Below are 22,272 nucleotides of genomic sequence, written 5' to 3'. Positions count from 1 at the left end.
ATATATATATATATATATATATATATATATATATATATATATATTATAACAAAATTAGCAAAACGATGTTGATTATTGTCAAGCAATGATCTAATTGATTAAATTTTGTCAACAGACACATCATGCTTCAATCATAGCACGTGCTAAACCATCAACAACACTTTGTAATTGATTGATTTTGAAAAACAATGTTGTTTTTCAACAACACAATCTAAAAGTCAAAAGTCTAAACAATTAGATTAGATTCAATAATAAAAAAGAAAAAAGAAGAAGATGAAAATCGATAGAAGTAGCTGATGGGCATTTCATGAGACAAATGTGAGAGGAGGTCTACATTTCAATTTAACATGAGAACCAAGTGAGAAAAAAGGAAGCAAATAAGATGGAAGAGCCCAAGAAATGAGATTGAGGCATTTAACACAGAGAGAAAGAGAGAGAAATGGAATGTTTGAATGATTGAAACAAGGAAATAATTATTATGTCACCCATAAGTAGGGTTAGTAAATAAATAACAAAATTGTGTTATAGCAAATGAGAACTATAAGTATTATCACATGGAAATCTGCAAAAGCTTTTATTGTATAACAAAAGAGAACACTTCTGCAACCAATGGATTCAAACCCATCTTCTCCACTTCACAACCAATCCAGCTGCAGATCAATGCTTGATTCATCTCATTCAAGACATAAGATGGCTCCACAACTCAACAAAATTTTTTCAAGTATTTTAACATTCAAAGCCTCAGTTGTCAAGAGCTGTGTGTGGAAATATGCATGAGAAAAGGGAGTTCAGAGCCACTACAACTTCACACTATCATATTTGAAGGAACCATAAAGTGACCGTGATCTTCTGAAGCTAAAAATGTCATCTATTTTTACGGTGTCGGGTTCAAGTGGTTGATTTAAATCTCCAGAATAATTTGAAGAATGAAGATTTCCATAAACACGAACACTTAAAGACTTTTTACGAGGCGCACCAACTTTTATGTGTTCGTTGAAGAAGTTGATCAAATCTTGATGTGTGACTGTCCTTAAGATCGCAACCTGGTTAGAAGGAAAGGTATTTTAGTCAACATTACATTTCTAAAATTAAAAGGCAGAGATGAACACTTCTCTATAAAAAGTTTGCTCAGAGATTCTCATCCATTAATTTATCAAGTCTTTTAGTCTTCCATAACCATCCAAAAATAAAAGGGAGGCATTTGAAACTATTTTCTTTTCAATTTTTTTTTACTAGGACATTAAAATTGTTCGACGGTAATTTTTTTATTAGTTTAAAATAGACTGAAAAGCTTATTTTAGTACTTGCAAAATAAAATAAAATGTTTAGTGGATCTAAAATTAGAACAGTACAAATTGTTAAAGTAAATTAGAGATTATTCCTAATTTATAGTTTCCTTCATAGGATCTTCCTCTTCCGTATTTTCCTTTCTTGGTTTCTTGATGTCCTATTTATTATATCACCCTTGGTAAAAGGTTGGTTATGAATTTTGATTATTCAATATAATATGCAAAATTTAACACATATCATGTCCGAGCCGGAACATTGTAGGAAAAATTGAACATAATAAATTGACATCATACCTCTGATTCTCTCCTATCGAATTTCAGTGTCCCTCCAGAAATCTCTCCCCAATAAAATCTAGATTCTTCCTTCAAGTTCTTGAATTTCTCAAGCTTCGCATCTACTAAAGCATTTACATTGTTCTGCACAATCAAAAATTCATATCATCAATGTAAGTCTAAACCAAGCTTTTGAAAAGTTCACCAACTGAAACAAGGGTGTATTTCAAGAAACAAACTTTTCCAACTTCCATTAAACAACTAATATACTTAAAATCTCTATAAAAGGGGTAATTCAAGCAAATTGTTGGTATTAAACTAATTCTAAACCACGACTAACTTACCGCTGAAAACGATGCAACTAAACTAGTATTAAACTAATGCAGTGTAAAGGCATATATAGTACTATACTAACAATTAAGAAAGAATCGCAATTCACAGCTATCTTGGACAAAGTGTTGCCTCAAAATAGATTGGTTGATGGAATTTGAAAAAATGAGAGTGATTGAGGGTTTGGATAGGGATGCTTCTAACGAAAAGCATGATTTTGTTATTTACAAATATTTTCAAACAGCTTTGCTATATTTGAAAACATCCCACTTTTTACATTGTTTTTATTTATTTTTATTTGTCAACTCACCTTATTTTCAAGTATAATTTAATAGAACAGACTATTTTTAAGTTTTATTGAAAGTATAGGAACCAAAACTGGACATTTATAAATACGGGCACCAAAATGAAACAACCATCAAAGTAAGTGGACCAGAATGATGTTGTAACCTAAAATATATCAGGTCAATTTTTAAAAAATCAACAGGTGGAAACCTGCTTATCACATGAGTTAAAGAATTATATCGTGTACAAATACAGCCTACAGGGATAATTACTGCTCTCACCTGGAATTCATCAATGGTCATCTCAACGAGCTTTTTCTCAAACATCTCCAGGAACGCTTCTACTCTCAAATCAATGTCTCGAGGACCCTGCCACATTAAAATAAGGATAATATTAAGAAGGTGCCATGGATACAATGGCAGATGAAATCATGATGCTTTACTTACCTTGACAGTGGATTGAATAATAAATTGAACTCCACGTACACCACGGTGATTCCTGCATTTGAAGATAAATTAATTACACAGGAATATTCCAAATAAGAAGAGTTAAAAAATGTTCCAACCTTTGCACTAGAGCAGTAATATAGCCAAGTTGTTCAACAGTTCTAAGCTGATGAAAAGCTGCTTGTTGTGCCACATGAGCAAAAAGCTGAAGCTTCACATTCGGTAGAAATTCATCTCGATGCACCTAAATATTGAAAACAAGATACTTAGCAAATTGCATCAAACCTTAAACAAAAGAGTTCAGTAGTAATTTCGCTGAGTACAGTTCCCTCCTCTTTCTTTTCTTTTCTTTTTTTTTCTTTCTTTCTCTTTTATGCATATACTGTATAGTGTCAACATTGTAGCTGATTTTTTTACAAAACATTGTCGACAACAATTTTAGTAGCTATGAACTCTATTAAGCTAAGTTTGGAATTTTTGTAGCTGCTAAAATTCTTGTCAACCATGTATCTTGAAAAAAGCTCGTGAGTGAATACAAGAAACTTCTACGGAAGCCAATTTCTACGGTTGCTCTTAACCAGATTTTACAAATCAACTCAATTGGAAAAGTTAATGTATTTTAAATTAATAAACAATAAATTTTACAGTGTAAAAAAAATTAGAAACCTCTCACAACACCTTTAAGGTTTTCAAAATCAGTTCCAAACAAAACCTGAATTTTTGTTTCAATACATATACACAAAAGAGAAGAAAAAAAAGTAGTTGTTTATATAACCTGAATGTAGTGAACAAGAGCGGAATTCTCGTCATTTGAATTGAGACCCTCTGCTGAATAGAAATAACCAATGCCCCTCTCAAGCTTCACAATTCTATTGGCTGGATACTGTGATGGATATAACGGTCGTGATATTGGATTTGGCCCCTTGAAGAACTTATCTTCAATGTGATCGATCATTGATTCGGCTTCAGTCCTTTCAATGTTTCCTGAGTAATGAACCATTAATGCCAAAAGCTTGTAATCCCTGAGATATATCAAGACAAAAGAGAAAATAGTACAGACCTGCAATGAAACATTCCAAGTTGGCACTTGAGAGCAAAGTGGGAACAAATTTATCTAGATCTCGAGCCCCTAAGTGTGGAAGAATTGCAAGTTCGTCCATTAATGGCCATTTCTGATCTCCAAGAATTAATGAACAATAGTCCAAAGCCTGCAGATAGGGCTGCTGAAACTTGAAATTTTGGTAGTTCTTCAACAAAGTTTCCTGGTAGAAAAATTAAACGTTAAATAAGACACTTTTTGAACAAATACACCCCTAAATTTAGTGATGTCACTATTTTTTCCCTTCCTAGTTTAGTTCTATCAACTTTGATTGAATGGTGCAATCTCCTGACATAACATATTATTAATTACCACAATATTTAATTTATATACTGCTCCAAAGTCTTTCTCTATGTACTGAAATTTTAAATATATCAACAGTTGATAGATATTATTCAGGTTCCAAATTTAATTAATAGATAAAATTTAGGTTTCACTTCTAATTAATTAAGAAGATAAGGTTTCCATGTTTATATAGTTTGAGCAAACAAATGGCAACAATACCTTGATGACGAGAAACCTATCAGGTTTCACACTGAAATTTGCAATTTTTTCAACTATAGTTTCCAATAGAATCCTTAATTTGTGGTTGTAACCATTCAGAGTCACCTAAAGAACAATAATGTAGGAACAAGAGAGAAATTAAGGGAAGTTGACAAATTATTAACTAATAAGCAGTCAGCTTTAACAGATCCTTCAACAAAATATCGGTGAGCATATAATAAAAATGAGTACTGTTCATATGTCCGTAAGATTATGAATGAGTACTCCATGTTTAATACCAAAAAATACCTTTTTTTTTTTTTTAAGAAAATAACTTTAATTCAGAAAAAAAAAGTTTGAAAGAATACAAGGGCATGCGAAGAAAAAAAGAAAGAAAAGAAAGATGTTCACCAAAGGGAATTTGAACCAAGTAAAATAATGCCTATGGAATAGTTACAAAAGATCTAGAAATCAAAATTCGACAAGAAACATAAAGCTTACGAGGGACCAAACCTCACTTGTTTCCTTTCCACTCCTCTAAAAACCCTATTACTTTGCTCAACCCACCGAACACATAATATTGCACACACCCCAACAAGCCATTTCTATCAATTGTTTTCTTAGGATATGACAAACAAAGTATGAACTTTCAACAAAGTATTATCTACGATTTGAACCAGATGGATAAAAAATGAAGAGAGTAAACAGAATAGAAGGTAATCCAGAAATGTAAGTTCAATTTAAAAAATATTTACGTATTTCACAAAACTACCATGAGTTAGCTCGTGTGAGACAACAATGAGTACACACATAGAAACAAAGCCTCTCAAGAAAAAGAAAACTCAACGATGTTTCTACTTTTTGGGTGAGTAAAGAAAAAGAAATGGTGGAAATGAAATTCAATTCTATTTGGGTGATTTCTAGTCTACTAGCTCACAACTCTTGGTCGGACATTATTTTTAAAGGAAACAACCTCTTTATTTATATATTAATAATGAGACAAAAGCTCATAGTACAAGAAGATTATGCAATAAGCATATAAACGAAGGACAAGAGAACTCTTGGTCGGACATTCTTACTAGAACATACTTTAGAAAGTTGTTTTCGATTTAAGGTTACTATTAATCCCCAAATTAAGGTTTCTATATGTAAGTTATTATGTATGGTTGTCCTTTATCAAAGTTACTTTCTTGAGTTAAATCTTCATCATGGTGTTCTCTCTCCAAATTATTCTATTCAAGACATTTACTCAAGTAGTGACCTTTGTTCTTTGTTTCCACTTTCCAGGGCTATTTCTTTCCTTGTTTCATTCCTTTGTACTTTGAGCTTTAGTCTCACTCATTATATCAATGAAGAGTCTTGCTTCCATTTACAAATAAATGGAAATGCTTTCATCTTATCAAGGAGTGGAGTTCGGGGGGATGCAGTAAATCCTCTTCTGACTAAAACCACCGAAGCTCTGAGATTGGATGAGAAGTACAGATACAGGGCCATGTATCTGTGACCATAATTTTGTGCCAAAAATAAATTCTAGAATAAACCAATCCCGTTTTTTCAAAAAAACTTGAGATTTGAAGGAAAACTGATTTAGCAGGAACTCCTAGATATATTTTGGCTAATCAGTTTCCATGTATCGCCCTTTTGCAACATTAAAGGAGAATTCCTATTCTGCATTAAATTGGTACCTGGAAACCAGAATCTACAGCGTTTATGCCATAAGATAGCCCAGCAACCACCGCATAATAAGCTGCAAGACAAGAAAGGTTTAGCTTCTATCCCTTGAGATGCTATAAAATAAAGGGGAAAAAACTCTTTTGGTCTCTAGATTTTGAGTAGAGATATAAGTGTAAAATATTGAAACTTATGAGCCAAATGGGAACTAAACTAAAAAAAATGAGGAGTAGAACGTAACCTTTGAACTTGAGAACTAATCAAAATTCATGGCGAAAAATATAGTTTTCCCACAAAATAAACTAGGAAGGCTTAACAAAAGTGAAGTTTCAAGAAGGAACAGCAGAAGATTGTACTATTATCAGAAAAAATAGACAGAAATTCAAACCAAAAGAACAATAAAGGAAACAACTAGCCAAAATACTTCATTAACTTGGAAGAACTCACCGTATTCATTCAGATAATCCACCAATAACATCGTGAAAATTTGCGTTAGGACTTCTGCTTCAGGTGAGATGTCAGCATGGGGACATATAAAATCAATCTTAACATATGCCTTGGGTGTGGAGAACATTGTGTCGGGTTTGTACCATATTGATGAATATGACGACTTTCTTAGAAGAACAGGAAACTTGACCTATTTCAAGGTTCAATCATATTAGGAAAAACATAAACCAACAAATGAATAACATCTTAATGTGAATAGCCGTCCACATTCACCTTTTCACATGCAAGCTTAAGCGATAAATCAGTAGGGATGAAAATGTTCGAAGCTGGTAGATGCAAATTCACATCAGGAGCAGATTGCATCCAATCCTGCAGTACAGTACATAAAATGTAATTTTTCATTTTCTTTCAATAGATTTTGTAACATTTTGATGAATGGTCATCGAAAGCTCAAGAGAAGATATACTTTTACTGGTAGACATAGACAAAGTTAGATAAATGATCTAGATCTATGATTTTAAAGTTTCAATTTTTACCCCAATCTTTTAATATGCTACAAGAAAGGGGCTCTTTAAGCAATTTCTATTACAATGAAAACATTTAAAATGTAAGGAACAAAACAGAAATTACGTACATAGAATATATACTAGAGGTAGAAAATAAAATAAATTATACAAACTGCCCCTAATAAATTTGATCGATGTCATTTTTAGTTTTCAATTCCGTTTACCTTCGAGCTTCTATTGAACAACAAGGCATTTTAATAGGTAGTAGTCGCTAAGGATAATAAATTAAAAGATCGATTAAAACTGAAACTTTTAAATTAACATGGACAAAATAGGAAACAACCATATATATTAAGGACATTTTGTATGATGTAGCCAAGTAAAAATTGGTGAGTTTTGAAACATTTTCAATGTCAATATAGTGCATTGATTTATTAGGGTTGATCTGGTAGATTGACTTTTTAGACTTTACTTCTTCCAAAGTTGGTAAATTTTGAGAGGTTTGACGTTGAAATTAGTGGTGTGATGTGGTGGTTGGATGCAACGAAAGTGATGTAATAAGAATGAGGCTAAAAGAAAGCTATAGTTAGTTAGAGTAGAAGACAGCTGTAGTTAGTTAAATCAGTTAAATACTGAACTGTTTCCAAAAAAGTTTCCTTATAACTACTTTGTAACAAACTTACAAAGCCTTAATAAATACCACATCTCTTAGCCATTATTAGCAGAGAATTCATTTGGAAAACTGAATCCAACTTTGAATTACATCAGAAAGCTTTGGAGAAAGTAAGATTACAACAGGTATCAATCCAAGGTCCAATTTGATAAAATCAAATTTTTTGGATAAATATCATATTTTTCGAATTGAAGGGTAAAATTGAAATTTTCCTAATTTTTTAAAAGTTTCTCCAAAGTTCTTGATCAAAATACACATTCCCAATTATTTAAAAATTTCTCCAAGTTCTTGATCAAAGTACACATTTCTAATCAAATTTACATCAAACGACAAACCTGAACCAGAGCACCAGAAACTTTCTCGATGGAGTAAGCAGTTCCATACCACTTCTCAACCTTATCCATCTTGCCTTCAAATTTCTTCGACTCCCAAAAGATGCTACAAACATAAATTAATCAGGGAACTGCTGCAATACATTTTTTTAATAGGAAACAAATATATTATTGACAGTATGAATTATTGAACAAGAGAGAAAAGAGAAACACTTGGCCAAGATTACATATAATAATAATAATAATAGAAAATAAACTCCCAATCAGCTAAAAACCATCAAGACAATCCTAATTTCCAAAGCTAGAGTCCGTTTACACAATTTTATTGTTACTACTAAAGTTCTAAACCATGTTGTTAAGGAAAACAGTTCAGTAGAAAAAGTGCCAATACTTTGATTATTAAACAAAATATAAAGTATTTTAGTTTTAATTAGGAGAAACATTGCATCCTTTATTTTTTTAACAAATCAAGTTATAGACAATAAGTTGGTGGAGGACTTCATATCATAAATTTGGAATGGGGCACAGGTCTCTAAGCATGTTGGTTTAGGAGTCAAAAATTAGGTTAAGCAAAATAATGCATTGACAGGAAAATGGCTTCAAACAAATAAATTCCACAATCAAGTGGCGTAACGTCCTAGGCCAAAGATTGGGACATTTATGGCCCAACATTCCCCCGTGTTCCCTAGCATTTGCAGTGACCTGACATTCTAGCAACCTTTACTTTTCCTGAACTGCTTTTAAGAGAGAAGACTATCTCCACAAATCAACACAAGTCTTTTCAGCATGATTTCTTCTCATTCATAAATTTTATAAAAAAAAATTCAAAAGGTCACCGACATAGGATGGCTCCATGCCAAGCATTGTCAATTTTGGAATCCCTATGGTTGAACCACTAAAAATAAAGACACGCTTAGTTGGTATGGGTTAAGTTGTTCTTAGTTATACTTTCATATCCTTATAATCTCTTTCATTTTGATCATTTGATGTGATCTCAACTCATTCATGTATCGTTCTTGTCTACAACTGAAGCAAATATTTGTCCCTGCCATGTAGCACCCCCAACAGTGTGTGCTTCTTGCAAGAACTACAAAATGGCCTATCCTTACTAGTCTCTGAATTGGTGGTCTGATGTTGCCTCCCAGCTCTGTGCTATGAGCATTGAGAGTTGAGTAACACCGAATCTGACTTCCTCTTCAAGAGGGACACATGACCCTACTAACACTTAATATTCGTCCTGAGCAAGGGCTAATGAATTCTGTTAAATGGAGAACTGAGGCAAAAGCTGGTGAAACAAGGACTGCTACAAGGCCTCACATGTCACTCCATAGTGTCATAATAAATTGTTGCACATTCTGTGGCGACCAACTTCAGAGCGAAATGAAACAATTTAAAATTCTCTCTTGTACTCAGCTACTGTCCAGGTTTCCCAGAAAAGCAGTACTAGTAGGAATCCTCTTGAACAACTAGGCTACTGCCCGATGCCAATCGATTTCACAACTAACTCCCACCATATTTGGGAATTGTCAATCAGCACAAATACAACAAACTGCAATTTTTGATCCTCCAAAGTGTCACAATCGTAATTCTTCAAACACGATGTGAACGATTGTGCGGCACTTGTTCTAGCTCGACGAACAAGTCAGCCGATCAAAATCCGCAAATCACGGACAACTTTAACACATGCTTCAACCTCCCCTCACGTTCTTGGAAAATATTTTTAGAAAACGTGAAAGATGATTAAATTTATTGAAAACATTGTTAAAACAAGCATTGAAGACTGTCAATTGCAATAAGAAAGCATAGATTGCAAAGAGTACGACAAGGCTTGGGCGAAGATTCAACAGGTATGCCTCCCCTATAGTACATTTTTAACATTTTCATCTGTGGCAGGCTTGCATAAAAATGCCGAAACGTCACACCCAAGCATATCGACTTGAAATTGAAAGCAACTATCTAAACTACATACAAGATAAATTGGGGCTAATCGGAGCATACGGCCATAGGTAAACACACCTTGGACAAGTATGTCAACCACAAAGCACTTCATGTAATGAAATATCGTCTTTATCAATGACAACCAAATCACTACCTTCATGAGGTTCGGTAGCCGAACTAAGGGCTCTAGCTCAAGGAATATTTGAAGGAATTTGACTCAAAATCATCCTATCAAAACTTAAAATCACATCAAAAGAACCAATAGGGAGTACACTGTGACAATCGAGCTACTACATGTACTACCAAATACTCGGTCCACCATGATCTCCTAAAACATGTGGAAATTGATCTGCACTTCATTAAGGAGAAGAAAGAAAACAAAAGTGTGTCCCTTAACTACATACCAACCAAGATCCAAATTGCTGACATTCTTACAAAAGCCCTGTTCAAGAACCCTTTTGAAGTCTTAAAGGCCAAGCTGGACTTAATCAACATATACAACCCAACTTGAGGGGGAGTGTTGAATATCGAAAGTCTTTCACTGCCCTTCACCCCTTTGGAAAGTTATTTCTTGCAATTAGTAGATATTCTTCCCCTGATTTTTTTTTTCTTTTTTTTGACCATTTATTATCTCTCTCCTATTTGGCACTTATTAGTGTGATAGGACACCAATCACCAAAACGTATAAAAGGATGGGTAAGAAAGGAAATTCAGCCAAGACAATATGGTTGGTTGTTAGGAAAGTCGGTGGTCCTTACACCACGTGGCAGCAGTAGAAGAGGAATATATATCTAGGTGTTTTGTGCTAGGGTGTGGAATTTCTTTGGCATTTTTGTGGATCAATAAAGATAGCATAAACTATTCCTCCCAGATATCATTGTGTTTGCAAGTGCTGGTTAGGAAATCTCTATTGTATTTGTGTGTGCTGGTTGAGATTCTGCAGTTACCTTGGAGCTTAGCACAGTGTATATATTAGGGCTACACCCACTTGTACAGAAATAAGATGAATTTTGACAATTCAGAAAATTCAATAGTAATAATTATAGAAAATAAATGTAATGCAGGAAAGATTATATCTTTTAAACTGTCTACAGCATCTAATTATTCTGTACAAACCTTCCATTTAAAGGCTATCATGCTTATGAGAATCCAATTGACAAGTAACTTACCGGACATTATCTACTGAAAGCTGATCCAGAACTGTTCCTATCAATTTCGGATCAAATTTTGAAGGCAAGGACGAACCAACTAGCCAATCCTCCGGAGGATATAACTGCAAGATTCCAAAGCAAGCATTTACACTTTCTCAACGACCACTTGGATTTCTATTTTTATTTAAGAAACAAAAGCTTTTTCCTTGATGAAATCAGCACCCATGAAGTTGAACATGCTACTTCAATTGGTAAGAATAAAATATACACGACATCCAATGTTCTACTTTTTTTTTAAGATGTGTGATTTGATCATGTCCATGTCATGTCATATGTATGCTAGTACCCCTTGTACGTCCATGTTAACTACAATTGGTAAGAATATAATAAACGAGATATCTAACTTTTTAACTAAAAGTGTATGTTGCCTTTGCAAAAGACTGGAGGTTTAAAATCTGGAAAAGTAACTTTTTCTTTTTACATGTAATTTACAACATTTATCAATTAAATTTTATTCTTGCTAACAACCCCAACAACTTCGTAAAACATTTAACACTTAAAAATGGACAGGTCACACTGAGCAAACAAAAGATTGATAATGGTATCTCTTCGCCAAATAACTACACAAATCTAGAACAGTATCCAGCCAAATCCAAAATTTTAAATCTAGGCTAGGCAAAAAAAACAATGCTGTTATCCCATGAGTGATGACTTCTAAGCAAACAAAAAACTATGAATAATAAAAAAAAGAGAAATAGTATTCCAGAAATATTACGAATCAATGGTTATTTAGACAAATTATACATACCTGCATATTCGATGAAAGGTCGACTACATAGTCAATAGGACGAATTTTATCTGTATAATGGAACTTTGTCTCACAAATAGCTGAAAGCTTGATAAAGATAGAAGAGTTGTCTCAGAATGCATAACAACAACTTCAGAAAAAACGTGGATAGTACATAGGGGAATTTTTTTTTTTTACAAGATGACCATGTTCCACATTCTTTTTATTTTCAAGAATTGCTTTTCATGAAAAGGAGACGAGTCTCAAATTTTATTTATAAAACAAAACTAATGCTCAAAGTACAGGAGAATTATACAAATAGCACACAAATGAAGAGACTGAGGATCAACAAGCGCACCCGGACATCTCAATTAGATTGACACACCATAGCACCTTCATAATATCCACCAAAAAAACATAGTATACAAGATCAATCATCAAAAAGGCCCAAATCCACCCCGCCCCAAAACTTGAATGAACAGTGTATACAAGAAACCGAGAAGAAAAGAAATAGAAAGGTATAGCCGAGGTACAAACAAACAAGAAAAATCTGACAATCTGGAAAAAAAAAAAAAACCAATTTAAGCTAATCTCCTATATGCTATAAGCTTCCAATTTTTATTTACTAGAATAAAATGTTAATATTCTTTTGTTTCAAGGGACTGAATAAGTCAACATCTACCTGCCAAGCTATATGTTCAGAAATAAACTAAGTGTGGATGCAAGATTTCCTCAATATTTTTTTTCATGGCATATGAAAATTCAGACACCATACGAGGTTTTAACCCACTAAAAAAAAAAACACAATGACAAATCAAATAAACACACACAGAACAAAAATCTATGCTGCTCAGAATTACTATAGTTAACTTATAGCATGCTAAAAGGGTTATAGTAATGAATGCACATACCTCATCAAATATCCATTGACATATACCCGATTGTTTCAAAAGGCTGATGTATTTAAAGAGAAGCCCAATAACATCCTGCATGTGTTCTAACATCAAGAGAACAAAATTTCAGATTAAACTAAGGATAATGATTAGAAAGAAAGAGAGCGAGAAAGTACCTTGACCAACATCAGTGAGATTTATTACTACTTGGAAAAAGGAAAAATTCATGGAGAAAATAGATTCACCGGCTGAGAGCCCTGTTGCCCAACCTGTATATATTCTCCCAAATATAAATCAAATCAGTTTTCAAAATTCAGTAAAGGCTAAAAAAATTGGTTTACAGAAAACAAGAAACTTTCCATTAGTCACAGAGAGAAAAAGAAGGACAACCTAATAGTCCAAGGACCAAGTAGCCCCTTCTCATCTAAGTTGATGAAGAAAGTGGAGTAATCACAAAAGGGCGACTGCTGACTACTCCAATTAGAGGCCATGAACCATAACCAAAAGACTTTTTTAAAAGAAAAAGTAACAGTCATTAATAAACTCAATCAGATTTTGTTTTTTTTTTTAAAAGGAGACAAGCTTCTTTATTATTAATAAACTCAATGTACAAGAGATCTATACAATGAGAATAATAGGGAAGCCAAGAAATGGAAGAGAGAGAGATAGGATCAGTAGGTGCACCCGAACATCTCAACTAGGTTGACATCCCCATAGCACCCTCATCATATCCAAAATACAAAGAGGAGACCAAAGTACAAGAACAATATTAAGGTCATGACAAGGCCAAAGTAACAACCAAAATAACAACAGAAGCTACCTATGGTAAACAAAAGCAAGACTGAAAAGTAAAAACATAACTGCAAAAATACATATAAAACCCATCCAAACTACACTGAATCTCATTAGATGAAGGCGGTCCAATTGAGGCAGATGTCTTGAATGGAGTAACCTTTGAATTCTGCATTTGAAAAACACCAAGCTGCTGTGTTTCTTTTAGAAATCTCTACAATGTCAACTCAATCCCTTTTTTTATAAGAGGATTCCATTCATTGAAAGAAATATCAAAAGATGTACAAAAGAAGCCTCTCCATAAGTAATACAAAAGGTATTTCCAATTTGTAACAAGGAAAGAAAAACTATAACAAGGCTGCTAAAATTCTACACCAATATAACGCTTTGAAAATAACTGATTCTAAAACATCCATAAGGATTTGGTTGTGTTTTTTAATACTCTAGCATTTCATCCATCCCAAAACTTCCACAAAACTGCAGGGATAATGCTAACCGACAGTTTTTCTTTTGCTCATTTGAAGGAGTGGCCGATAAACAGCATCTTAAACCATTCTTGGAAATCATTTGGATGGACCATGGCCCAATGAAAGGCAGAAAACAGCTCATACCAAATCTCACAAGTAAAATTACATTTGAAGAGCAGATGGATAATTGATTCACTGTCCTTCTAACAAAGGCAACACCAAGGGGAGAGGTTCATCCAAGAGCAACGATTTTGCAGTCTATTCATTGTGTTAAGGCAAAGTGTGATAGCTCCCAGAGTAGAAATTTTATTCTTTTAGGGTAAGGCAGGCTCTATAGCAATTAGCATCACGCAATATGTCCAAGTTTCCAACAACAAAACAAAAAGATTTGCGCACTCCCCATCTCCCTCTCAAAAAAACAGCCTCTCATCTTTAAATCCCAATTATCACCCGGACGGTTCCACATAATCTGGAGTTTTGCTTTGTTGGCATTTGAAATACTAAAACTACTAACAATTGAACAACGAGCCCTCCTTTCATACTAGAAAATAATTCTATCATGCTTGGAAGAAAGAAAGAAAATACAAAGAAAAAAGAAAAAAAAATAAATTTAAAAACACATATAATTTTTTTAAAAAAAGAATAGCCATGAATTAACTTTCAACACAGCATACATAATTGAACTTTGAACGGTCATTGTGATACAAATACATGCATTAATATATATGTGTGTGTATATATTTGAAGAGAGAGAATTCAGTTTTATCCAAACTTTTGCTTTTAAATATAATTAAATACAACCAAACCGAAAAACTGTGAAAATCCAAAATTCAGTTCAGGGTTTCAATTTCAGTTTTACTGACCAATTGAAAATCCTTTTCATAATACCTATTCACATTCTCTTTTGTACTTTCCATACACTTGATGAAAAGTTCTCTACTTTGCTAACCAAAAATAGAAGGAAGAAAAAAATCCAAATTTAATGTCCTTTTAACAAGAAACAAAATCTTTTATCGAGTACTGAAAAGTTTAATGTCTTATAACTTTTGAACAAGAAACAAACTCTTGTTGATATAATGAAAACGAATAAATATTTAAAGGATACGAACTTCCAAACAGAGTGAAGAAGAAAAAGTACAAAACAGTTTAAGGTCTTAAACTCTTATATTTCAAAAATGCTTCCCAAAATAACACATAAAATTGTCAAACCACATAAAAATAAAAAGTGTTACCAAACATATCACGAGTACTACACTGCGAGGAAAACATATTAATTAAGGTAAAACAAGGATATTCACTCCAACATGATGTCGTCTAATATAGCCAAACAAACAAGTCAATATATGAAAGTAGAAGAGCAAATCTCACTCTTGAAAGTTTGGAACTTGATGTGAAAATGTACAAGAACGCACCTAATGTTTTAAGAACGTAATACAAGGATCCTTCTCCTTCATGGCCAATAAGATGACTTAGATACCGGCATGGCCCTTCCTTGTAATGATGAATCCCAGGAGTTATTGGCCAAATAATTCTCAGTTTATGTCCTTCTTTAATTGGGATGGCTCTAACAAGAACCTGAAATGCGGTAAATAGAAGTAGCCACATTTTTTACCAAGTAACAAAAATTTTCAATAATGATATAGCAGCCACTGAAAAATCCATACAATAGGCTTCCAGAAGCAATAAGTTTAAAATTAAACAATCAAGTCCATAAATCTGGCGGAACATACACAATCCTTTGTCAGCAGATCATTAGGGTGCAATACACATACCTGGAGATGTTCTGACGTGCATGGCTGACCAGGAAAATTAGCACGATTGCAGTTATGGTTTGGAATATCTTGAAATATGTTTTCCACAAGGATTTGTACTTCATCAAGTTTTTCTGAATCAGGTGAAAATAAAGGATTTATACTTTATCAAGGTTTTTGGACTAGTAAGAAATTTAAGTTGCTATCCATTCATTCTACACAGCCTAAAAGCCCAGTTCATAGTGGGCTGCATGTGTACTAACCTTTTGCATATACAACCAGATGCATGACATTGGATGAATAACTATTTTCATAAAATTTTAGAAGTTCATGCCTTGTATCCAGCCCTTTAGCTTTTGGTCGAACCTCCAAAGTGTCCCAGTTCCCTGTACAAGTAAAAAGATGTGGCACAATAAGGAAACTAGTGGCCTTCTATACATCATCATCAAAGCCTAAACAATTGGAAACCGAGAGGCAAATCCATCAACTAGAAGAATTTCACAGGAATTATGAAGTAAAACTAATTCAAGAAGTATTATCTGCCAGAAAACAAGTTAAGAGTTAAAATACAACTATTTTTATGAAAATTAAAAGGGACAATTCTTAATTGAACAATCTAAAAAGGACGAATATAACAAGATAATGTCCCAAGTAAACAAATTTGAACCGTCTTCATCCACATGCAAAAAATGTTCATATTCAGAAATACAATAAAACTTGTAGAAATATCAAATCAATCAAATGCCAACTCTTATGAAATTCATATAATGTTATAACCTGTGCTGAATTTATGAAATGGATGGCTTTCAGAACTTATATGTCTCTGAAGCTGCATAAAGTAAAAACTTTCAGTCAGAAATGTGATTGACAGAAATTTTTTTAGATATAAGTAGCAAATCTAAACTTTTGACTCAAGAAATGGGTTATACGTAAAGTTTATTTCATTTTTGAAATATTTTTTCTTTGTATATATTAGATACTATCTTACATTTATTAGATATTTTCCTTTACATGTTTTAGCTATTTTCCTTTTCTGTACTCTCCTTGTATTACATCTTATTGGAGTTTCAGTGAATAAATTGAATTTTCTTTCCGAAAACTATAATGGTATCAAATCCCAACCCTAAACTCAACTCGCAACATTACTTTATAGTACCAATTCAAATTCCAAACCTAAAATGAATCTCTCTCTAGAGTTTTTTTTTTAAGAACAGCTTTCATTGCAAAGAAAAAGAAAGAATATAACGGGCATACAAAAATGTTTTTTTCCAGAAAAACATTCTTCAAGATCAATTTTCAGTCCTAGTCTTGAGTTTTGTCCTAAGTTTGTTAGTTGTGGTTCTATGTCGAAGTCCTTGTCAATTGAAAGTTTAAGTTATGTTGTAACAGTTTCGCATGTCACCCAAATTTCTTGTACCTTAAGCAGTTGTTCCCTAATCTAGTAATACTAATAAAATGAAGAAATCATGGAGAAATAATTACCTGGTGCATTCTCCACACATCAGACAATAAATTTTTTTGATTTTCTGCAAGTAAATGAGGCTTTGATTGAGAAAGATGGAAGTACAAAGAAATCACACAAAAGACAAATGTAAAAGTTATTGATCTTAATACGAATTATAGAGAAAATTACATTTCTGATCCCTATCTTTTGCTTTTCTCTGTTTGCCACTGAGTTTTCAACGCTTACAATTTAAACCCAGTTTTTATTAATTTATTTAATTAAGTAAACAAAAAAATTCAGTCTTTTACTTTCTTTTAACTGAAACCCCAACATTTCCTCCATACTCCCATAAGCACCACAAAAACCATCAAAACCTTCCACAAACCACCATATCGCCCATGACCGAAAACCCCTCCAAGCCATCCCAGTTAATTGCTGAAATGCCACTGCCTTAAAAGTGTGATTCACAGGCCCACACCTGGTCAGGTAGCTAATCTGTGTGTGTGAGAGAGAGAGTGGCATGGTGCAATGTGAACAAGAAGATACGTGCACAAGAGAAAAAAAAATTGAATGTTTGGTTGTTGAGAAAATTGTGAAAAATACCCATATGTTGGGCAGCACCATGATTCATGTGATTTACAGTTCTAGGATGCGCCATGAAGTTCAATTAAAATAACTCAAGCGAAGGAAACCTACCAAAATTCTCATTTCCAACCAAGAATCCTTCCCGTTGCCTTTTGCCTTCAGTTTACTCTCTTTGTTACAGAGCACGGTAATCACTCAACCACACCTTCTTTGAATATTTATACTCTCACTAGTTCTGGTTTTTACAATTTGATCTCTTCAACCTCAATTGGGTATTCTCAGTCTTTATATGTGCTCCACTTTTTCCTGATATTAGGTGGAATTCACAGGCTTGTTTACTTTGAGTGAATGTTGTCGACGCAATTCTTTCTGAGGTTTGATTTGATTTTACAAAAAAATCAACGCTCTTCTAGAACTCTCAAAACTTTTGTGTTTGATTCAATTCAGCTTGCCTTAAAGGCTTCTTCATGGTGTTCTCTCACCAAGAATTTTGAAGTGTCTTCGATTCAATATATATATCAGGGTTGGAATGCTTTTATTGTGGCCCATTAATTCTGGAGTCTGACATTTTGCTGTTTTTTATATGATGTTCTGCAATCTATGTTTTATGTTTTATTTTCTTTTTTATCTACAAGCATTAGTCTCTTATATATATCTCATAATATTCTCTTAATAAAATGTTTCATTATCTTTTAAAAGGAAAATATCTCATTTCCTACCCAAAATTTCAAAATCCAAAAGGGTAGTTCCTAAATTGTTGTGTAACTACGTAAAGAGAGATAGACAGCAACCTAAGATATAAGGCATTATCCTCTATCCTCTTAACCCCCCTTTGAACTTTGTCACTGTTCTCCCGCAAATGTTAGACCAACATTATCACACAATTTATTAATGAGAACTCACTGAATATCAAAGATAAAGAATAGTTGGCTAAAATAAAATATTTTTTGAAACACAGATCTTCTAGATAGCAGCTGGAACTTTTTGTTGTTTAAATGCAAAAACCCAAATATCAAACTGGCTAAATTAAAATATTTTTTGAACAATAAACAACTTTTAGATAGAAAGATACAAAATGTTCAAGGAAACAACCTCCCAAAAGGAGGGGGGGAAATATGACTTAAAAATATGCTACCAGAATCAACCGCTTTGATTTCTCTCATTGTAGCATCAGGAGACATTAAAGGTTTGATGAAAAATTGAGCAAATCTGGAGGAACAAAAAGGTAATCATAATCAGACAAGATTATGTGTAGGCAACAATAAGAAGTGAAATAACATATACCTGTCCAAAGCCTCCTCAAAACAATCAGCATTGACATCAAAATAATAATTTGTCCCCTCCGATGCCGTAAAGGCATTCGTGCTACCACCATGCTAATGACAATGGAAAAGATATAAAACATATTCAGCTTTTTTAAAAAAACGGAAACAAGCCCTTTCATTGAATAAATGAAATGGGACTATAGAGTACAAAATTTAGATGCAATGAACAAAAACCAAAAACCAAAAAACAAGAATCAATAGGTGCACTCAGACATTTCAACTAGGTTGACACCCCATAGTTGATTGACAAAACAAGCTGCCGCAACTCTTTAGAACTTTACAATAGGGGAAGTAGGGTGAATTTATTTGTGTTGTATACGATACAAGCCTTAAATAAGGATGAAAACCTTGAAGGAACTGATGAAGGAATTATAACTAGGAAAAAAGATTGAGAAGCCACAGTCAAGTTATCTTGGACATCATCCTTAGATAACGTCGCAAAAGCATGGAAAAAGAGCCCACAAGAAAAGGATACGAGTCTCACTATTATTAGTATTGAAAATAGAGAGACAAAGCTCAATGTACATGAGAGGTATACAAAGAGCAATAGGGGGGAGGGGGAGGATCAGCAGGCACACCTAGACATCTGAACTAAGTTGACACCCCCTTAGCGCCCTCATCACATCCAAAAAGCGAAAATAAAAACTCACACATCAGGTTAATAAAAGCAATACAGTAAAACAATATCAAATAAAGGCCACAATACAAGGCCAAATAAGATGATAGAGAAAAAAACTATCCACGACAGAATCATAAAGCAAGGCAGCAAGCCGAATACAAAACAAAAATAATAATCTTTGATCGACCAAAAACTGATTGGAGCATAAGGCTGATCTGGGAGACATGATAATCTAGAACTTCAAGGTGGGGAGGCTATAAAGGCTGACCAATTTAAAACAATCTCCTGCAAAGGATAATCCTGAAAAATATTTTGATAATGAGCACCATGAAGATGCATTCAAACAAGCAGAATCATAGCGTTCCATCCAAGTCGGTGATTTATTATGGAAGACTCTTTGGTTTCTTTCAAACCAAATTTCAGCTAAATGTGTTTTTACTGCATTTGCCCACAAACATTCAGCTGTCTTCTTCTTCAAGTCTGGACCAGCAAGAATTTGGGACACATTGTTCTTAAAAACATGATAAAAAACCCAACAAAAATTGAATGCTTGGAGAAGGCGGAACCAATATTTAGAAGCAAAGACACAATCAAATAAAAGGTGCACGCAAAAAGGATCTTTGAACCCTTTTTCTTCCAGAAAAACCTTCAGGCTCCACACTATTCAAACTAACTTCAGAATCTCAAGAGCAGAAGGAACAGGAGATCCCCTCCCTAGAAAACTAATCACAAAAGAGCTTTCCAATCTTAAAGAATCAAAGAAAGAGGATAATTACAAAAGAATTTTCTGTTTCTATAGCACCACCAAGAAGCAAAAAGCAAATTAACCATGCATATCAGCATCCATTAACTTCAAATGCATGAATAAACAAGTGCAATTAGACAAACGCACTTCCGTAGATAGTAATTACACATACCTCTTTGATATATTTTGAGTAACTGTCCTCCAGGGGATACTTTTCACTTGCATAAAACAGCATATGCTCTGTCAAGAAATTGTAAATAAGCTTAACAAAAAGAAGCCAAAGTGAAAAAATTAATAATAATAAAGAGTAAGAACTAGCATACTACTATAAAACATGACTCAGCAACTCCAATCATAAGCATCCCTTGTGTAGTTCTTTCACTACATGTCGGTACTTTGCAGGATTTGGTTAAAACTGCTTGAATTGTTGCTACAATTTCAAATTTCTTTTCTTCATTTTTAAATTAAACCAATATTTAAAATATATATTTACTTATTGTTATTGTCTTTGCATTTATTTAAACCATATGGGAACTAAATTCTAACTTTCTCCAATTCATTCAAAACAAATTACTTTAGAAAATAACTAATGAGTAAATTAAACAAATAACTTCAAAAGCACCAATAAAAACTGCTTTTGAAACTGCCTTCCAAAACTATCCTCGCAGAAAAGAACATTTGCTTCAGAAACTGTTTTTAGTTATGTCTTCCAAACAAATGGTTTCATTCTATATCTCTCAAATGTTTTGCCATGCCTTAAATAACGAATAAGCCTTCTCAAAACACGTAAAAGCTAGCAAATGATCAGAGAACAATAAGCAATCGTAAACATCACCAATGAAAGTCTAAAGGAACAAAACCAAGTTCTCACCAAGAAAGTGGGCTAAACCCTCTAGACCTTCGGGGTCGCTGAACGAACCAACATCAACAGTCATGGAAGCAGCACACTGAAACTCAATCAGATCATCACATTTTAAGAACGCACACCGACACAAACGAATTCAAGAAATCAGAGCCCTAATTTAAGCAAATTCGCCCGATATAAAATCACGAAGAAAAAAAAAATCAAATTGAAAAAGAAAACAAAAAGTGAAAGCTGGCATTACCTTATCGGTATCAGGATCACTGACGAGTAGAACTTCAAGGGAGTTCTTAAGGACGATTCTTCTGTACTCTCTTTTGTCATTACGAGGCTTAACAATCTCATGAGTCACCTGTTCCTTCCCAACCTCCATTTCTTCTATCAACACGGAAATCCAGTACAGAGATAAGCGAAGAAGTGAAAAATCCGTCAGCAGAAGAAGAGTGAAATTAAGAACGTAACTGCAATTACTTACATAGAAAAAAAAAAAAAAAAAAGAAGATGATTGAATCGAAAACTCAGCAACTCGAACAGAGATTATAAAAAATCTGAGAGATTTCTTTGGTTGAAATGATATCGGAAAATGGATATTGAGAGCTTAGCAATGGCGAGGACTTCAATTTGGTTTTTACGTCTTTTTCAGTTTTGGTCGTTATGGAAATGTATATTTACCAAAATGCTCCCAATGCGGTGATGACTTTTTTGAAAACTCTCTTCTTCTTTTGTCCAAAAAGGAAACTTTTGGAAAATTAGGATTTTGGAAAAGAACTATTTGTATATTAACTTTTAATTTAGGGCAATTATTTATGTATATACAAACAAATTTTGTTTTAGAAAAAACTATATTAAAAACAAGACCTAAAAAATGTCAATACTTAAAATTATATTTCTTTTCGTGGAAAACAAAAATACTTCTAAAGAATATTTAAAACCAGAGTAGAATATTACAATATATACAAAAATAAACTATTATCTGTGTCTATTATGATATATACATATAATAACAGCCTATTGCGATCCGTCCACGTTTAAAAACGATCTATCTATTTCTTTTTCAAAAGAAGATCAAGAGGAACTTT

General features: G+C 33.4%; 1 protein-coding gene across 1 annotated transcript; it reads right to left on the bottom strand.

The window, feature by feature from the left end:
• Window positions 1-430: 430 nt before the first annotated feature.
• Window positions 431-21,821, bottom strand: LOC101207568 (insulin-degrading enzyme-like 1, peroxisomal). Its single transcript, XM_031882817.1, has 27 exons — window positions 21,669-21,821; window positions 21,438-21,571; window positions 21,203-21,278; window positions 20,504-20,571; window positions 18,927-19,018; window positions 18,778-18,851; window positions 17,096-17,139; window positions 16,391-16,442; window positions 15,877-15,999; window positions 15,635-15,747; window positions 15,275-15,437; window positions 12,780-12,872; window positions 12,622-12,707; window positions 11,732-11,818; window positions 10,942-11,045; window positions 7,838-7,940; window positions 6,597-6,692; window positions 6,324-6,513; window positions 5,891-5,952; window positions 4,227-4,331; window positions 3,684-3,885; window positions 3,399-3,607; window positions 2,743-2,867; window positions 2,624-2,675; window positions 2,459-2,545; window positions 1,584-1,706; window positions 431-1,043 (listed from the first exon to the last, which is right to left on the bottom strand). Exons 2-27 carry the CDS (start codon window positions 21,564-21,566, stop codon window positions 798-800), a joined length of 2,904 nt encoding a protein of 967 aa, XP_031738677.1. The 5' UTR covers window positions 21,567-21,571; window positions 21,669-21,821; the 3' UTR covers window positions 431-797.
• Between the last annotated feature and the right edge of the window lie 451 nt (window positions 21,822-22,272).

Source organism: Cucumis sativus, chromosome 3 (genome assembly GCF_000004075.3).
Source record: "Cucumis sativus cultivar 9930 chromosome 3, Cucumber_9930_V3, whole genome shotgun sequence".
In the NCBI taxonomy this organism is placed as follows: Eukaryota; Viridiplantae; Streptophyta; class Magnoliopsida; order Cucurbitales; family Cucurbitaceae; genus Cucumis; species Cucumis sativus.
This window is presented reverse-complemented; position numbering and strand designations above follow the sequence as displayed.

Coding starts and splice junctions, on each gene's coding strand:
- LOC101207568 (XM_031882817.1), bottom strand. CDS start 21,566: ATGGAGGTTGGGAAGGAACAGGTGACTCATGAGATTGTTAAGCCTCGT. Junction 3,886..4,226: donor ATAGGTTTCTCGTCATCAAG/GTATTGTTGCCA, acceptor TTTTTCTACCAG/GAAACTTTGTTGAAGAACTA. Junction 1,044..1,583: donor TCGATAGGAGAGAATCAGAG/GTATGATGTCAA, acceptor CCTTCTAACCAG/GTTGCGATCTTAAGGACAGT.